Source organism: Pezoporus wallicus, unplaced genomic scaffold (genome assembly GCF_028554395.1).
Source record: "Pezoporus wallicus isolate ANWC-B61680 ecotype Strahan unplaced genomic scaffold, APGP_CSIRO_Pwel_v1 contig_4055, whole genome shotgun sequence".
In the NCBI taxonomy this organism is placed as follows: Eukaryota; Metazoa; Chordata; class Aves; order Psittaciformes; family Psittacidae; genus Pezoporus; species Pezoporus wallicus.
Genome location: NW_026642952.1, coordinates 490,493 through 509,191, shown reverse-complemented (window position 1 = coordinate 509,191; position 18,699 = coordinate 490,493). Strand labels below are relative to the sequence as shown.

The following is an 18,699-nucleotide window of genomic DNA, read 5'->3' as shown; positions in this document are numbered from 1 at the left end:
AAAAGACACAGAACTATTACTGATGTGATTGAATCATATTTTCTAGATACAGTGTGCACATACCTATTATTTGAAAAGCTGCCAGGAACAGCATAGGAGAACAGGGATAGCACATGAAATGGGAAAGACAATGAGGATGCAATAATAGTGCCATCCACAAAAGTGTAGATACCAGAGAACTGCACTTACAGATAAAAAATGTTTGCATATTTTGAACAGATATTTTTAAATTTTTTTTTTACTCTGTATTTTTAGATCTTAAAAAGACCTCTGAATGTTATTTAGGGATCTACTGAACAGCAATGGGAGCAGTTTAGGAATAGTGTAAAAATGTGAATAGGGTACATTTCATGTCACAGTCACTGCAAACAACCTAGGAGCCACTACCACTCTTGTACAGGAAAGGAAAACATGGATATGCTGGAGAATCTCCCATTCCGATGAAACCCCAAAATGTATTCCAACCTGGTAAATGACAACGAAGTTACTACATCTTCTAAGTAACATTGATACTGTAGCTATGTTGGTCTCAAAATACATCTTTTACTAGAGTAGCAGTAAATTTTTCCTGACCTGAGGAAAACAGGAAAGCTTGTTCATTTTTCATCTACTTCTAAGAAGAAGATATTGTCTAAGAAGGTAAGAGAAGAAGATATTGTCTAAGATATGTCTAAGAAGAGATATTGTCACTTTTCTGGGAACTTCTATTCACAAATCTCCTCTATTTGATAACTGCTTTTTCATTTGTGATTGGAAACCTGGAGTTCCTGAGTGTCAGTGAAAACTTAGCTCTCCTGAACAGGAGATTTACTCAGAACACTTGTAAATAAAATGTCCTCATAAAATGTCATCAGATGTAGCCAGGGATCAGCACTCCAATTCTCCGAACACAGAGCTCTCCACAATTTCTGACATCTCAAACTTGAGCAGTACAGATAAATTATGCACGGCACCTACACGTTTCCAAGATAACATGTATTTCTGTTTACATATTTACAACTTTCTCATGATGTGATTGGGAAGACACTTAAATAAGACTATTCTTTCCATTTAGTCTTTACTCTGCACTCCGCAATCACTAGAGAGTTGCCACCCTTGCCCCAGATAGGTCACAGCCTGTAGAAGCAGGCTTAGTCTTCCTGCCTGAAGAGCACTGTCTCCATTGGAAACGGTTTAAAAATTAACTTCAACCCAACAAACATTAACAAAGTCCTCACAAAGCAAGAACACGCTGTGTATTCCTTAACTTTAAACCTTAACTTTATCAATAGGGAAAACAAGAAACTTTTGGAAACTTGTTTCAATGTTGCAGAAACAGCAGTAGCAGCTCAAATCAGGTGTTAAGTACCCTAGTTAATGCTTACTATAGGGACACCTGACATCTGACCTCTTTTCTAAGGCATTAGAGCTTAAAATTTTGGAAGAATTGGTATCGTTTATGAGCTAGTTTACAAATGCAGGAAGGGAAGAAAATCAATCCGGAAACAGTAACGTAGGGAATGAGTCTGCAAATGCTTTATTTGCACATGTTACTTTAGTGGTTGTGAATATGACTGCACCCGACCAGACTGCCCTGCAAGAGTAGGGCTTAATACTTCTAATGCCCATCCCTAGGGAATATTTCACTTCAAACATTGCAGTGAGCAGAGTTTCCTCCCAGAAAACCCGTTCTTAATTCAATAACTGACATGAACAGAGGTAAAACTCCTCCACGTTCCTCCAAGGCGGTGGTAGGCGGCGGTGGTGGGAGAGCTAGCCCCACCGTACTGGCTGTACTGAGCACCTATGACCCTAATACCCAACACAGCCCTGCCGCAGCCGCTCCCCGGCCCCAGTCACGTGTAGGGAGGGGCGGTCCGGCCGTCACGTGAGAGCAGGGGCCGCGGACTGGAGAGTAAGATGGCGGCTGAGAGGGAGCCCCCGCCGCTGGGGGAGGTGCGGGCCGCCGACCCGGAGGAGCTGGAAGACGGCGAGGATCTGTTCACCAGCACCGTGTCCACCCTGGAGGTGAGAGTCCGCTCGACACCGCGGGCACTCAGCTCTGCGCTCGGGCCCTCCCCTCCTCTGCTCCCCGCCAGGCCTCCGGTGCCGAGCTCCTGACCACCTGGTCTCTGGCCCTTATCGGCCGGGCCCCCTTTTGCGGCCCCTCCGCCTGCCGCTGTTGCGGGAGCGGCGGCTCCTCGGCGTTTCCCTCACGGCGGGCGAGGGGCCTCGGCCTTGCGGTGGCTCAGTGATTCCCTCCCGACTTCGCCTGCCAAAGAAACTGAAACCTCGTTCTGCGACTACTGCGGTGACAGGTCGCCGCTTTCCCTTGTATCTCCCCCTTCTTGTCTTGCCGAAGTGGGGTGGGTAGCACAAGATAGATAAATAAATATTTCCACCTTAACTCTTCACAGGACGCCAGTTTCGCTGGGTCGTGTTTCCCGCACCCCTGTGTTGTCGTTCTCCATACCTCCCTTTTACGTGGATTAATAACACCCAGTTTTCTTTCTTTCGCTTCTTCCCAAAGCTTCACCTCCTTCCAGTTCGCAGAGACTGGTAGAAACTTATTCCTATCTAAGCCTGATGCCGCTGGTAGTGCCCGGCCCTGGGGTCAGTGCCCACCCTCCGGGGACCCTGGGGGCGGGAGCTGCCGCTGCGGGCACTGAAGGCCGGAAGCAGCACGACAGGCGGTGTGAAACCTGCGGTTGTTCAGAGAAGTCAGGGTTTGGAAGACTTGAATGTTTGTGGTGAATACATCTCTAAACCGCACTCACTTTCCATGTCAGGTCTCCAGAACAGAAACCCCAGAAAAAAAAATAAAATGTGTAAATATGTCCAACTTCTGGAAAGTGCTTATGTGTTCATTCATGATAGTGGGAGCTTTTCCTGCTGAGTTGTGGTGGTCATGTTTCATCTATGTGTTTTGCTAATATCTTCTGGAAGAACTTGGTCCTTCGCGTATGTAGTTGGCCATTTAAAAAGAAAATTATTCCTGTGATTCTTTTCCTGAAGAGTTTCCTGTCCCTGACCTCAAAAGTAATAGGATCAATGTGTGTTTCTTTGTTTTACTCTGGCTATTGCCTGTCCTTAACAAAAAAGGTCAGTATACAAAGCACCTCATGAACTTGCCTTCCCTCAAGTCTATTTATTTATTTATTTTTACAGATGCATAGTAAGTTTATTAATAGAAAAAGATCTGTGGGAAAATGCTGTGAAGGAATAGCAAATGATGTGAACTGCAGTTGGAAAGAATTGTATCAACAGGCTTCTCTTCATCTCTCTGTGATACAGTGTATATTACTGGAGTCTTATTCTCTGTGCTAAGAAGGACTGCAGTGTAATGTAAATAATGTCTTTACTGATATGGTCAAGAATTAAAGCTGCAAGATATAAAGTAGATTTAGTGTCCAAATCACAGTTACAATGAGAAGTCCTCATATTAATGATTAAAAAGAATTACTGAAAATTCCTCTAATTGCAAAAACTGTCCAAGGAATGCACTTTGTACTGGGTAGTTTGGCTGATGTTTTTGTTGTGCTGCTTTGTGTTTCTACAGTCTGTTTAGAAGAAAGTAGCTAAGTAGAAAGAGGAAGCCTCTTCACTTAAAGAGAAGCTTTGAAAAGCTTTGTCAGTAAAGCCTTTTCTGAGGTCTAATCAGCTACATTTGGGGAAGAGCCATAATCCTGTGATTTTCCTGCAAAGTTGTGAGGATGAGATCATGAAAATTGAACTACTCACCAGCTTGAATGCATATAATTATTATCTTATGCGTTGGGCCTAATTAAACTTCTGTCTTGAGTGTTGTTTTATTCCTATAAATATTCATGAAATCTCTGTTTCTAACTGAAAATGGAAGTTCTGTAGAAACAACAGAATGGCATCATGCTTTAAGTAGTTGATCACTAGTAGTTTGCTGATACCAGAGCATGGCAAGGGACAATGAGGTCCAAAGCCAGTGTTCATGATGACTGTGGTACTTTGAAAGGGTTCACAACTGGTTTATGTTGGAGCTGCCCATTTGATTTTTGCATGATTAATTTCATTGCTTTCATTCTCTTTGCAGCTCACAAAAGGTGTGCTGCTTCTTTCTGATGTGGTTTCATTGTGCAGTGGAGAAGCAGTAATAGCTTCCATTGTTGTCAGTGTTAGAAAGCAGGTGCTAATTCATCTTAACTTTCTTTTGACAAAATATAAATCTGATTCTCTTATAAATGACAAACATGTAATAAACATGTAATATTTAAATATGGGAAGGCTTGCTGACTTTAGTAGCTTATCTGTATCAGCAGATGGAGAATATTGTATATTTCAAATTGAATTCTCTGTTGTGAAGAAAAAGAAGCTGGAGTTTTAACTTTCTTGTGCACATATACTAGAAGTTATGTCTTGAATTAAATCCTCTTAATTGTGAAATGTAAAACATTCAAAGGTCACTCTGAGCTGTAGTACCTGGCATTTCTGCGGTGCGGTGGGAACACATTCTAGGACTTGAAGACTTGCTGGGTGACAGAGGATGAAAATGCTTCCTTTTCTGTGAACACAGTGCATCTATGGACTTTGGGCACCTGGTTGAGCAGCTTGTCCGAGATGGTGGGGTTTTCTTTTCCTCATTGGATATCCACAGTGATCCAGCGTATTAGAATAATTACTAAGTTCTCATTGTGCCAACCATAAGTAATGTCTAGAGGACTGCCTCCATTAAATCCATGATCACCATCTGGTCTCCCTTTAGCGCCAGAGGTGCTTTCATCAATGGTAACAGCCAGACTGCATTTACAATGATATGCAATGGTGGATGCCATCTGAAGAATATTGCTGTTCGTTATATGTATGTGCTGGTAGTCACCTGCAGTGCTCTCCCAGCTCACAGGTTTTGTAGCTCAACGACTTCCTGAGCCCTAGGTAACATTACAGTATTAATAATTTTCCACGGACTTACCTACTTGCTAAATTTTCAAGTGCATGGTTTTTTTTGTTTTGTTTAGAACAAACCAAAACAAAAATCCATGTCAATGATATGCACGACAGGAAGTCCTGTAAGTTAACTGTGCATTGTGAGAAGAGCAATCCTGTTACAAGTTTGTAATCCACAAATTATTAATTTGTTTTCTTTGTCCTGTGCCACTATTAGGAAAGCCTACGAACAGCTGTATGAAAGTCACTTTGGCGATGTATATTAAAAAAGTGTATGTTAAGGTTTTCTGAAAAATTACATGGTTTGTTCTAGTCTCATTTCATCATTTCCTTCCCCTTCTTCCTCTTTGCCCTGGTTTCTTTCCTTGCCACCTTCCTTGTTTATCTGTTCCTTCTTCATTTCCCCTAAACTTCTCACTCACTCTGCCTATCACTGTCTTTTGTAAAGCAGGTGCCATGTGAATGTGTAGCTAAGCTGCCACATACACATTTCAACTGGTATTTATGTTCCTGTTTCTGTTTGGGTAGGGGAGGGGTGTTTGGGTATTATTATTTGTTTCTTTTTGTTTTGTTGGTTTGTTTGGTTTTGGCTTGTTGGTTTTTGTTATTTTGGGGTTTTTTTTGTTTGTTTTTATAAAGAAAATATGTTAAGGCCCTTGAAAGTGATCAGGAAGCAGCAGATGTAGTAGTCTGTCAAAGACTGTCATTTAGGACAGGGTGTGTATATAATCTCATTGCTAATTTATGAGTTTACGTCAAAGATCTGCAGTATGTATTTGGCTTTTGTACAGAAGGCAAAACATTAGATAGGTACAGTAGTCCAGATGTCTTTAACGATACTTATTGAATTTAACAGGGATAATTATAGAAGAAGCAGTAAAAACCACACTGCAATTTCTGACAGGAAAATGTTAAGTCCTTTGACACTGTACTGTACCTTTGGAGAAATCTAAGTCTGTATCCAAGATTAATTGATGTAATTCTACTGGAAATGTATGTCTTGTTCCTTGGTGTTAAATCCAGGCTGTAATAGAAGCATGTAGGCATTTGTTCTAGCATAGTTGCTTGTGTCCTTTTACTTTCTCCTGAAAGTGTTACTTTCCTACCCTTGAATCTGTTCTCTTGGCCCATGCTGTGATTTGTGAGCTTCTGTAACACTATTTCAGACAGTAAGTTGGGTTAACTTTAGCATCTAGACTAGTATGATGCTCAGCTTTTGTTAACCTACTGTGTTGTGACTGCAGGGGGCTTGGAGGAGCTCAGACAAGTAATTGAACTGGTTTGGGGGGGACCTTGCTAATTCATCGAAGGGAGGATGTCCAAACATGTAGGGCTGTTACTTCATAAGTCAAAGCTATAAAATACTTGGTTATTGCCACTGACTGTAGTGCACAAGAAAAGAGGATAAACCAGCTTGTTACTGCTGTTTCAAATTGAAATGGGCCCATAGGCCCCTCACCAGTCACTTGTTTTATAGAAACATTATCCTGAAGATATAATTATCCTGACTGTCCAGCGTACCAGAATGTACTTGTCATTTGGTATCTTGGTTATTGGATGGTTGACCTGACTTTCTTTCAGCTATACAGTCACTGTACCTTTCAAGAAATGGACATGTTTTGACATTTTGTGGGTTGTTTTTATAAACAGCTGTGCTACCTGTGTGTGTCTGGGCCATGAGGTTTTTTTTTTGTCATCTCATCTCCCTGATACTCAGACTTTCATTGTGCTACTAACTCTCCTGACAGCCACTTTAATTACCACTTTAGCTGTATTTCATGAGATAAAAGAGCAAAAGTGGGGTAAGGTCGAACTGTACTACGTACAGTTCCCACGTGTTTCTGCTTTGACTTTCTTTGCAGGCTAGAGCAGAATCCAACAAGCAGTTTGAGGGACTGTGTCTTTCATTGCTCATCACTGCAGTTTATTTACTGGTTTCCCCACATTGTATATGGGCTTTTCAGAAAGTAGCAATTTTTGGCAAAGGGAAGGGGATGTAACCTCTTCTGTATTGCTACCATAAGGTGGTTTAGAGGAATGTAAATTTTTTTTGGCATCGTGGTGTTTGCTTTCATCTTCCTTCTATTTTCAGCAAAAAAAAACCCTTGAGTTAACACCTCTAGGTTGAGAGAGCCTTGATTTCATATGTCCTCTGAAAAACTATTTTGTACTGCGTCTGAATTTGTCAGGATTTTTACTGTTTCTTGCTTCTTTGGTAACAGAACTTCAGGTGAATGAGGTCTGGACATATGTGGGGGACAATGTTCCTCTGTGCTGCTTGAAGTAAACCAGCAGTGCCATACTCCATGTCGGGATGTACACTTTTCTTAGAGAGCTAGCTATGAGGAATGCCTCTCCTTTAAAACTGTTTTCTCTGCTATGTTTATGAAAGTACAATCTGGACAGACTTTTTCAGTGGCTTTTCAGTATTTTTCAGGCTTTTAAAAATCTTTTGTAGTCTGTGGCATTTGTTGAAGTATAGCCTGAAATGTTTACTATCCGTTTTAAATCCTGATTCTGAACTTAAATTATGACAACTTAATGCAAAATCTAGAAAGCAAGCAGTGGCACAATTTACACTTGCTCCTTTGAAGTGCATTGTCCTGGGTTCAGCTGAACACAGGACATGTATGCATTCATGAGTAAATATGCTGTGGTTGAAGACTCCTTGGCTAGCCATCTTGGGTGAAGTTGCAGAAGTTAGTTTTGCAAGTTTTCTAATACTATGGCAGTAAACATAGTTGATAGCTATTTGACAAGGTTTTTGTAACTGAAGCACTGATCTTCAGTTTGGTGTGTGAATAAGCTATACTTTTGGTAGCCCAGCTTCAGTATTGCTTTAATTTTCCTGAGTTTCTTCAACTATTTCTATTTTTCACAGAGTAAGTTCTAGTCTTCAGTGAATTAAAAGGACTGTATGGCTTCCTTGTACGGTACAATGTGACCCGCTGTGGCAATAATCCCCAAATTCAACCTGTTGCAAAGCTTCAAAATTTCTTACAGCCACAAGCAGGTTTGAATTGTTTGGATGGCATTAATGCATTCTTTTTACCTCTGAGAAACTGGTATAAAGCACTTGGAGACTTTTTTTTATTATTGTTCTTTTTCTCTGTACAAATCCAGATTTAAATCCAGGCCTTTCCAAAAGGAACTTAATCAAATTATGTTGAGCAATACTAATAAACTTATTGTAGATATTTCTGTAGCAGCTTTTGTTTCATGTTAATTAAACCTGAGGAAGTGGGTGACTTTTTTTCTCTCTGATAAATAAAGAGCTGTTGACTAGCTCATCTTTTGTTCATTGTTACCATGCTAGGAGTAGGAAATGGAAATAGCTGCCAGGGTTTCCTTTTGGTACATCTTGCCTTGTTTCATTGCAATGGAAGAATGCTTGTTGCAGTAATTCTTACATACTGACATATGGCAACTGCTCTCTGTTTATTATTTCAATTTTTCATTTCCATTACTTTTTTTTTTTTTTTTTTTTTTAGTCAAGTCCTTTATCTCCAGAGCCAGCAAATCTTCCTGCAGAAGACCTCAGCACAAACTCCAATGGTCCAAAGCCGGCAGAAATGATGCTAGATGATGGCAGAGAAGACCTCTTTGCTGGTAATTCCTTTTTTCTGATGTGTCTGTATAAATCTTTCGCTCTTGGACTGAAAGAAACGTAATTTCCTGGGAAGGAGGGTGTCCTGGTTTCAGCTCTAACAGTTATTTTTCTCCTTCCTAGCAGCTGGTGCAGGGTTGTGTTTTGGGTTTAGTCTGAGAACAGTGCTGATAACACTGTGATGTTTTAGTTGTTGCTAAGTAATGCTTACCTCGATCAAGGACTTTTCAGCCTCATGCTCTGCCATGAGGAGGGGCACAAGAACCCAGGAGGGAGCAGAGACAGGACATCTGACCCAAACTAGCCAAAGGGGTATCCCATACCACAGCACATCATGCCCAGTATATAAACTGGGGGGAGTTACCCAGCTCAGGTCAGGCTGGGTATCAGCTAGCAGGTGGTGAGCAATTGTGCTGTGCATCACTGCTGTTTCTTGGTTTTTTTTCCCGTTCCCTTTTTAGTTTTATATTCTCTCCCCTTGTTATTTCCCTTATCAGTAGTAGTAGTTTTTTATTATACTTTAATTACTGGACTATTCTTACCTCAATCCATGGGGTTTACATTCTTTAGATTCTTGTCCCTATCCCACTGGGAGCAGGGGGGAAAGAAGTGGGGGGAGTGAGCAAGCAGCTGAGTGGTGCTGAGATACTGATTGGGCTTAAACTACAGCAGAGGGTTAAAACCTTTTCACGGTTTGAGACAGTGATGTACAGGGTTTTTTTTTTTTGGCACTCAGTAATGTTAGTTAAGTTTATGAAATACAAGTTTCTCAGTGGTATCAGCTGTCAGTGCAGAGTGTGGCAGTGTTAGCTGGTTAGTAACATGTTCTGCTGACAGTAGTATTTATGTAATTAACATTATTCAGATCTGTGTGTAAAAAGGATTGAAGTCACATCCATTTTTTTCTACTTAATAATGATACAAAAGCTGTCCCAGTCTTTTTTACAGTTATAAAGAAGGATAGTTCATGTCATATTGGAAGTTGGAGAGTATTTCCTTCTTCTTAAGACTGTTGTTACAGTGAAAAGATAATGAACTGGCATATGGGACCAGTCCTATTATTTCACTGTATGTCTCTGATACTTGACAGTCCTGCATGTTTTGGAGAAAGATGTGTGAAAGTTCTGATAAATAATCAGTGAATAGACAACACATTTCCAATGCTTCATTCATCCGTCACTACTCTGGTGGTGTTTCTTGACTGTCCTAACATGGATTATGGTTGCTGTCAATTAATAGTTGTGGGAGCATTAACTATTGAAGAAACAAAGTGTAATATTTGGAGTGTATTATGTACATCCAAAGATGGTTCTGAATGCTTTCTTCTCAATACTAACATTTTTCCTATTACTACATACTGAGTCAGTTGGTAGTCTATTTTGAAAACAGTCCTTATCTCATCTTCACTGATTCCCTAATGTAGTAGTTTGAAAAGAAAGTTGTTAGCCTTTAGTTCTGGGATATTTTGTATGGATACATGTATACACATGTCTATTACCTTTGTGCTGAGCTTACTAAATATTTGCATATATGTGAACTTATATTTGCTCATGACACTGTTAGAATGTATTGACTAGTTTCCTGATTCCCTGAAAGTGTTTTAAAAGAAAAAGAGAATAATGAGTGGAAAGTTAATCTTACTACTTTTGTATTTATATTACCTGATCTGATGAAGACCAGCAGTGCTTTAGCAATGAAGCTTTCTAGTACTAGTAATTTGGTTATTTAGCTTCAGTATATAAACCCAGCTTTTTATAACCACAGAGCTATCTGGAATGAGTATTTTAGGAAAGCCTGTTCTCCTTTGGATAATATTTAAAAAAAAAGTAGCTGGAGTAAATATTGAGGGGAACCAGAGAGAAGGAACAAATGTTAGCAGCTAGACCAATTCAACTGAAATGAATGCTATGAGGATAGCATGCAGGACTGATTTCTTGAGTTTGAGTTTTGCTATGAAAGACATTCTATTAAATGCATGCAGCACTGAACTGAAATAATCTAACATACTTCATGTCTAACACAAGTAAAACCAGTCCTTAAAAGGTCAGTTTATATGCAGACTGAGGCTAGTGCAAAGTCTGAACTAGAGGAAAGAAACAAGAGTGATTTATGGAGCCTAAGACAGAGTATGGCATCTTTCATAGGATACTGTTCTAAGCTGGAAGTTTATGCAATACAGTTGTTACCCTAGTGATGGACTTCTGTCTTTGTATCCCTGTCAGCATAGGTGTTCTCAAAACCAATATTGCTCTGCACTTACAAGTATAACTGTTCTTTTCCTTCTTAGGACTGTTTTGCTAAACAATGATATTAATCCATCTGATATAACTTTGTGATAGTGATTTGCAATGAATAGAAACAATATGAGAAGGCAGCATAAGGTATCTATTTTCTTGCTTCCAGCATGATTGCATAACCTTGGCTCTCTATGAGAGCAGGACTTAATTTACAAGGGAGTGTGATTGAGTTTTTTCCTTCAACATGCTGAAATTCCAAGAAACCGATCTTGGCACAGTTTATAAGACTGGTTAACTGGAGAGGAAGAGAATGATATTCCACAGCTTTCTAACTTACGTTGCTTCTTCATTGAATTATTAGACACTGTAAAATGTGGGTAAAGAAATTCTATAGGATTGAAAAGGAGTTACTCTGAAAGGAGAGATTCTAATGCTTTGGGGGCATAAACAATTCTAGTTTTGCAGACTTATTTGTAAAAAATGTGATAGCATGTGTCTGTAGCTATTGTAGGCTTGATAAATCTTTTTCATTACTCCATCAGATAATGCAACCGAAGAGAAAAGGAGATGATGGAGAACAAATTATATGATTTCCTCTACTGTTTTAATGCAGTGCAGAACCTGGGATTTTTTTAGGCTTTTTTGACTATACTTAAAACCTCTTTGCTACTGTGTTTCTGCAACAGCCAAAAAACAGTACATGCGATAAAATGTTTTAGGTACTCATTACCTTGTCTCTGGCAACTCATAAGTGACTCATTAAAACTGGGTTTCCAAGATGCAAGAAAATGCGTTTTCCAGCTGTCATTGGAGACCAGTAAATTTTGCTGCTGTATTTATTAGTATTGTTGTTCATAGTTCTGTAAAAAAGCAAACTGTCTTGCCAAACCTGCTTAAACACTGTCATCCTTAGAATAAAAGTCAGTGTGTTATTTGGCAAAAAAAAAAATTATGTTAGCTTACCTAGCTCTAACATGCGGAAACCATAATGGTCAGTGCTCTAAATGAAGTAGTATTTAGAGTATAGTATTAAGAGTAAGTTCAGGAGCTTTAGGGTGTGTCTTAAAACCTGGCTGTCTTCCAAAATGTTGGCCTGAAGTTCTGTTAATAGCAGCAGAAATGTGCAATGGATGGCCTGAACAGGATGTAGCTGTCTATGCCTTCTGCCTTTAGTGCTCACAGGTAATGAGCAGGTCTGTGAAGTCGTTCCAGTGCTCTGCCACTGTTTTTGTAAAAATGGCAAATTAAATTTTTTTTTTTCTGCCCTAGTCTGGTGAAAGATTACTTTTACTGTTCTTTTGTTGTTTGTTTGGGTTTTGTGGGTTTTTTTGGTTGGGTTTTTTCAGCTCTGATAAATGTTTGGAATAGCTTATTTTGTGTAGATATCCAGCTACTGTGTCCTGATGGAAAGACAGTGCACTGGGGAGTTGGGGTGATATTTGGTGTTTATTTAGTTTTTGTTTTGTTTTTCTTCAGGTCATGATAGGTTTGTCTTAAGCCTTTTTTCAGGGAGTTAATATAGAAAAGGTGGTGCTAATTCTGGGGACCAGGTAAGACAAATTTCTGGCTGTTGTTGCCTCTCAGGCTGTTTGTTGTTGCCTCTCAGGCTGTTTGTTGTTGCCTCTCAGGCTGTTGCCATGTGGTGTGTCTGATCAGAAGAATTCAGTGCAGATGCTAGTTTTTCAGTTCTATGTCTCTTCTGCAAGGAACAAATGCACAAAAGCATGTGAATCTGCATCTAGAAGTTAGAAGAAAGAAGATTAGTGGCTGACTGTTCTGTTAAAACTATTTCTGCTCCAATTTAATATTATCCTTAGTACTCCTAGTATAATAGTAAGGGTCATGGGCTATGATCCATGACAGATGGCTGTTTATGGATTATAAAGTAGGTATTTATGTGTAGAAGTCTTAAAGCATTAGATTGTTGGGTGTGGTTAATATGTGCCTGTAACTGCCATAAGTGATGTGAGTGTTGGATCTCGATATGTTCCTCTTAGAAGCTGGATGGAGCCATTGGCCTCTCATTGTGCAAAAAGAGCTTATGTTTTTGAGAACTTCTCCAGAAAGCAAGACATCTAGATTTCATTTCTCATGCAAATAGTAATACAGAATATTTAAAAACAGAACAAAACCAACCATGAGACCACAACTTAAGTTTTCAGGGGAAAACTAGAAAGAATAAATGAAGTAAATGTTTCTGAAAGTACCATGTCTTCTACTCTGAAGCCTACCAAATTCATCTTGCCATGAAAAACAAACAAGCAATCAAAAAAGGAAAAACCACAGAAAACAGAGAAAAAATTTCAGTGAAACTTTTACGTCTAGCTATGTCATCTGATTTCTCAAAGTGAAAGAATGTGTGTAAGAGACACAAATGCCAGAGTTCATCATAACAAATCTTTTTATTGGAGAACAGATCTTCAGCTTATGTACTCCTCAAAGACTGCTTTTCTGAGGGGAAAAACAAAAGCTAGAAAGTGTAAGAGCCTGCTGTTATTGTGTGAGGCTAAGGCTTCTTTTCCCTTCAGAATATTTTAATGCTTTTGTTTAAAACAAGAAGTACATCATCCTTGTGTCTGTCCCGCTCTGTTCCATCACCCCCTTCCACTATCTTTTACATTTCATTCTTCTATATTTACGTAATGCCTGGGATGCATGCTGACTTGAGGGGAGAGGTAACAGGAGGGAGGGTGGCATAAATTCTCCTCTCTCTTCCTTAAAAAACTTTCTGCTTTCAAGTAGATACTATTTTCTCTGTTAAGTTCTTCCAGGAAAATAGAAAAGAAGGGTTAGTAGGCAGCACCTTCAAGAATTTGCTCTTGCCCAACTAAGGTTACACAGCTTTAAAAATGCTGGCGTGGATGGAGCCTAATGTCACTGGTCTTGCTGAAAGGAAACCTCCTTGCCTTTCCAACTGCTTGTTCTTGCTGCTTTTTCTTTTACAGAAATAATGCACAGCTTAGCAGATAGCTTCAACTATGCTGAACAGTAGCAGGGGGCTAATCCTGTCTGGAATTCATGTTACACACAATGTAGATCAATTCATGATACTGATGACTGTGGATACAAATCTGAAAAAGAGTGCTGGGATGGAATGTGCTTGTGTTTCATCTGATAGCAGTGTTGGTTTGTTATGTTGAATTCAGACACTTTTTCATGAAGTCCTGCTTTTACAGTAGCAAGAATGCTTTCTCAGCTGATGAAAGGGAGAAATCTGTGTGCTTTGAATCATTTCATTACTTGTTTTATAAGCCTGTCTAAAATTTGAAGATGCAGAGAAAGTACTTAGTGATGATTAATGGTTTGTTTCCCAAACACACATGCTGGAATATAGCTGGTGATAGAAGAAGGAAGAATTGAGGTGGAATTGCCTTATTTTATATTTTTTAATTACTTTTTTATGTATATAACATACTGTGTTACTATACTATACATAACTTTTTTCTTGATAAATGTTTCCATGAGATAGTCATTTGTATAATACAAAACATATATGTGGAGTGCTCTTAGCCAAATAGAGAGACCTACCTCTTTTCTGTATTTAAATGTTGTTTTTCTACCAGTCTGAAAGATTTTTATTTTTATTTTTTTTCCCCAGTTGCCTCAGCATGACTCCCCACCTGATCTGAATTTGAATTTTGAATTAAGGTTGTTTTTTTGGTTTAAGATGCAGTATCCTTCCTGTGGCATTTGAGGGCAGGAAGCACCAGTAGGATTCTTCGGAAAATTTAGCAGTCAGAATAAAGGAATAATAAGAAAATAAATCTTTTCAGAGAAAGCTTTTAGATAATCTTTTCATCTTCTCCATTTTTAATATGAACAAAAGGTGCTTGCTTTGAAGGCTAGTTTGAAATCTGTAACTATGGAAGTCTGAGAGCAGTGAGACACTAGCACAGGTTGCCCAGAGAAGCTGTGGCTGCGCCATCCCTGGCAGTGTTCAAGGCAAGGTTGTACTGGGCTTGGAGCAACCCAGTCTAGTGAAAGGTGTCCAACCCAAACCATGCTATGATTCTATGTATTTGAAATTAGGAAGACCACTGCCAGCAGATTGAGGGGAGTGATCATTTCCTTCTGCTGAGCCCCTCATGTGATGAGGCCAGATCTGGAGTACCAAGTGCAGGTCTGGGCTACCTCTGTCTGCAAGAGAGACATGGACAGACCAGAAGGAGTCCAGTGCAGGGCCATGAAGATGATTAAGGACATGAAGTTTATAATATATGAGTAGAAACTGAGATAGCTGTGGCTGTGCATCTTGGAGAAGATGTGGGGAATCCGGCAATGTATAAATACCTGATGGGAGGGAATGGAGAAGACAGAACCAGTCTTCTCAGTAGCACCCACTGACAGGCCAAGAGGCAATGGACACAAACTGAAATACAGATAATACATATGAAAAAAAAAAGGGGGGGGGGGGGGGGGTGGTTTAGTTGTTTGGGGTTTTTTTTTTTGGTTTTTGGCTGTGGTGGTTTGGTTTTGTACACTAACTATTTCACAAATTTTAAAGTAGGTCTCCACTTTTCTTAATAAGGATTAAGTTACATCCATTGCATGTGCCAGGCTTTAAAAAGTTTGGATGAAAGACAGTGTATTTTCTTTTGAAAATTAAGTGGTTCATATAGGCAGAAGTTGCACAGGTCTTTTGCAAATTGCATAGTAAACATGTTTGGTAACTCTCCAACTTAGAGAGGATCTCTTTTAGTGCCTTTTTACCTGCTTGGTAAAATACTTGCCACAGGAAGTCTCATTTGTTAACAAAACTTGAGATCTGTTGGAAAGTCAATTTTGGTATCAAATTCTGTGGTCAGTATTATCTTTTAAGGAACTACAATTCTTGAAAATGCACATTTGGCAAGAACCACAGCATTACTTATTTAAACTAGAACAGGAACTTCTGTGTATCCAGGAAGTGTGTAGTTTGCCAGTGGTCAAGTCCAGGTAGTGGAGTAAAGCACACGGGATTTGTAGAGCAGAGATTTGCATCCTATTTAAGGATAGATGAACTGCTACAGTCTGAGAAGAGTATTCAGTTTATACTGAACTGTTTTAAGCCCCCAAGAGACTGAAGATAGACTAAAGATAGTTAGTCTTACTAGTCAGAATGTGTCACCTGCTAGTATTTCTATTTTACAGGTTGTGAGGGAGGGGTGTATTGCAATTGTGCAAGTTCATTTAAATGGCTTGGTCTGTTCAGTTATCAGTCTACGTGGCTAAATCAGCTGTTGTTCAAAGTGTGAAAACTAAAATTGGTGCAGGTACTGAAAAAGAGCTGCTTGTGTGGTAAATAAATAAATAAATCATTAGTTTCCAAAATATCTCAAGCAAAAATAAATTACTTGGCACTTGTGACTTCTCTAAGAGACTGTTTAGCTAACAATATAGTTAAAGCAAATTTTTTTTTTTTAAAAAGGCAACATATGTTACAAGATAGTTGCAGCTGATCTTATTAAACTTGTACATTGATCTTTTTTTTTTATGTGTGTGTGTTAATTTTTGTGATGCATATCTATGGCTATTGCAGGAAACCTTTGCTAACTCAAAATGTTTTTCTAGAAGCAACAGAAGAAGTTTCGTTGGACAGTCCAGAGAGGGATCCAATACTTTCACCAAAACCTACTCCTGCAATCACTCCTGTAACACCTGCTACATTAGTAGCTCCCAGAATGGAGTCAAAAAGTGTAGCAGCCCCTGTGATTTTTGACAGATCCAGAGAAGAGGTATGTGGTAACTTCCAAATTTTGAAAATATCTGGTTTATTTTTTTAAGTTTTTCTTCTTTTTAATCATAGTTCCTAAATGTTGACTCATGGGATCATCCTTTCCTAAGAAGTATGTAAAAGAAAACTGATTCTGTTTATGTTGCATATAAAGCTTAGTGTGAATTTGACTCATGACAGTACCTTAAGATAGAATCATAGAATAGTTAAGGTTGTAAAGGACCTTAACATCATCAAGTTCCAACCCCCCTGCCGTGGGCAGGGACACCGCACACTAAATCATGTCACCCAAGGCTCTGTCCAACCTGGCCTTGAACACACCGCCAGGGACAAAGTATTCACAACTTCCCTGGGCAACCCATTCCAGTGCCTCACCACCCTCACAGTAAAGAATTTCTTATATCCAATCTAAACTTCCACTGTTTAAGTTTGAACCCGTTACCCGTTGTCCTGTCACTACAGTCCTTAATAAATAGTCCATCCCCAGCATCCCTATAGCCCCCCTTCAGATACTGGAAGGCTGCTATGAGGTCTCCACGCAGCCTTCTCTTCTCCAGGCTGAACAGACCCAACTTTCTCAGCCGTCTTGATACGGGAGGTGCTCCAGTCCCCTGATCATCCTCATGGCCCTCCTCTGGACTTGTTCCCACAGTTCCATGTCCTTTTTATGTTGAGGACACCAAAACTGCACACAATACTCCAAGTGAGGTCTCACAAGAGCAGAGTAGAGGGGCAGGATCACCTCCTTCGACCTGCTGGTCATGCTCCTTTTGATGCAGCCCAAGATGCAGTTAGCTTTCTGGGCTGCAAGTGCACACTGAAGCCGGCTCATGTTCATTTTCTCATCAACCAACACCCCCAAGTCCTTCTCCACAGGGCTGCTCTGAATCCGTTTTTTGCCCAACCTGTAGCTGTGCCTGGGATTGCTCCAACCCAGGTGTAGGACCTTGCACTTGGCATGGTTCAGCTTCGTGAGGCTGGCATTGGCCCACTACACAAGTGTGTCAAGGTCCCTCTGGATGGCATCCCTTCCCTCGAGCATTTTTATCAAACTTACATTATATGAAAGTCTCTGAAACTCTGCATTGTTAGATCTCAGGCAAGTATCGGAAAATTTTCTGTTACTTTTCTTTTCCCAAGGTCTTCTGCTACAGAAAACCTTAAATAAAAAGGTATTTGTCTTTTTATTAGAGACATATAGAAACATTACAAATGAGTGATTTCTTTTTTTTTTTTTTTTTTTGAATCATGGTGTCTCCTGGCATTGTATGTGATACAATAAACATACTCCTAAGATAAATATTTACTAAAATATTGAGGCCAACAAGTCCTGAGAAAAGGCTGCCATACTAAAAGCTTTTACAGGAAGGCTTCAGTCTTAGAATCACAGAATCATTTAGGTTGGAAAAGACCTTTAAGATAATCAAGTCCAACGATAAACCTAGCACTGCCAAGTCCACTGCATGAACTCTGTTGCAGTGACAAACCGTGTTAGAAATTGTATTCATTCAGTGTTTGATAGTGAGCCTGGAAGGGATTTTTAATTAATACTGACTTTTCCTCCTCTTTCCTCTATACCCTTATCCTTGTAATCATACATAACATGGAAGCACATAACCTTGTTAAATATGGCATATCTTTTTCCTAGATTGAAGAGGAAGCAAATGGAGATTTGTTTGACATAGAAATCAATGTGTCTGACCCTGAGAAAGTTGGTAAGTTCCTAGAGCCTAGTAAGTCAGATAGTCTTATCCCTTGAAGACTGTTCTGAGATTTTAGTGTGATTTCTTATTCGGTTATCTTTTGGCAGTTATTAATAGCAGAAAGGAAAGCTGGTTTTTGTATATTTCGGAACAAAGAGTGTATGGAGGGATTAAAAAAAATTGCCCTGTGATAAGAATCTTAATTTTCTTACAGGAGATGGCATGAATGCTTATATGGCTTACAGAGTAACAACGAAGGTAACTAGTGCAACAAATAGTTGCAGGTAACTTTGTATCGTAGCTGAGTGGATGGATCAGTAATTCACAACAAATTTATTTTCATTTTTTTAAGACATCACTTTCCATGTTCCACAAAAATGAATTCTCTGTTAAAAGAAGATTCAGTGATTTTCTTGGCTTGCACAGCAAATTAGCAACAAAGTACATGCATATTGGTTACATTGTGCCTCCAGCTCCAGAAAAAAGTATTGTAGGTAAGTATAATTCCTGTAAGGTTGAATTTAAGCATGACATTTAAGTACT

General features: G+C 39.4%; 1 protein-coding gene across 1 annotated transcript in view; it reads left to right on the top strand.

The window, feature by feature from the left end:
- The first annotated feature begins 1,866 nt into the window (after window positions 1–1,866).
- SNX2 (sorting nexin 2) overlaps window positions 1,867–18,699 on the top strand; it is a 30,907-nt gene continuing 14,074 nt past the window's right edge. The window contains exons 1-6 of the mRNA XM_057433281.1: window positions 1,867–2,007; window positions 8,388–8,505; window positions 16,291–16,454; window positions 18,102–18,168; window positions 18,371–18,414; window positions 18,509–18,650. Of these exons, the coding sequence (XP_057289264.1) occupies window positions 1,900–2,007; window positions 8,388–8,505; window positions 16,291–16,454; window positions 18,102–18,168; window positions 18,371–18,414; window positions 18,509–18,650 (643 nt within the window). The 5' untranslated portion in view covers window positions 1,867–1,899. The remainder of the gene's footprint in view (window positions 2,008–8,387; window positions 8,506–16,290; window positions 16,455–18,101; window positions 18,169–18,370; window positions 18,415–18,508; window positions 18,651–18,699) is intronic.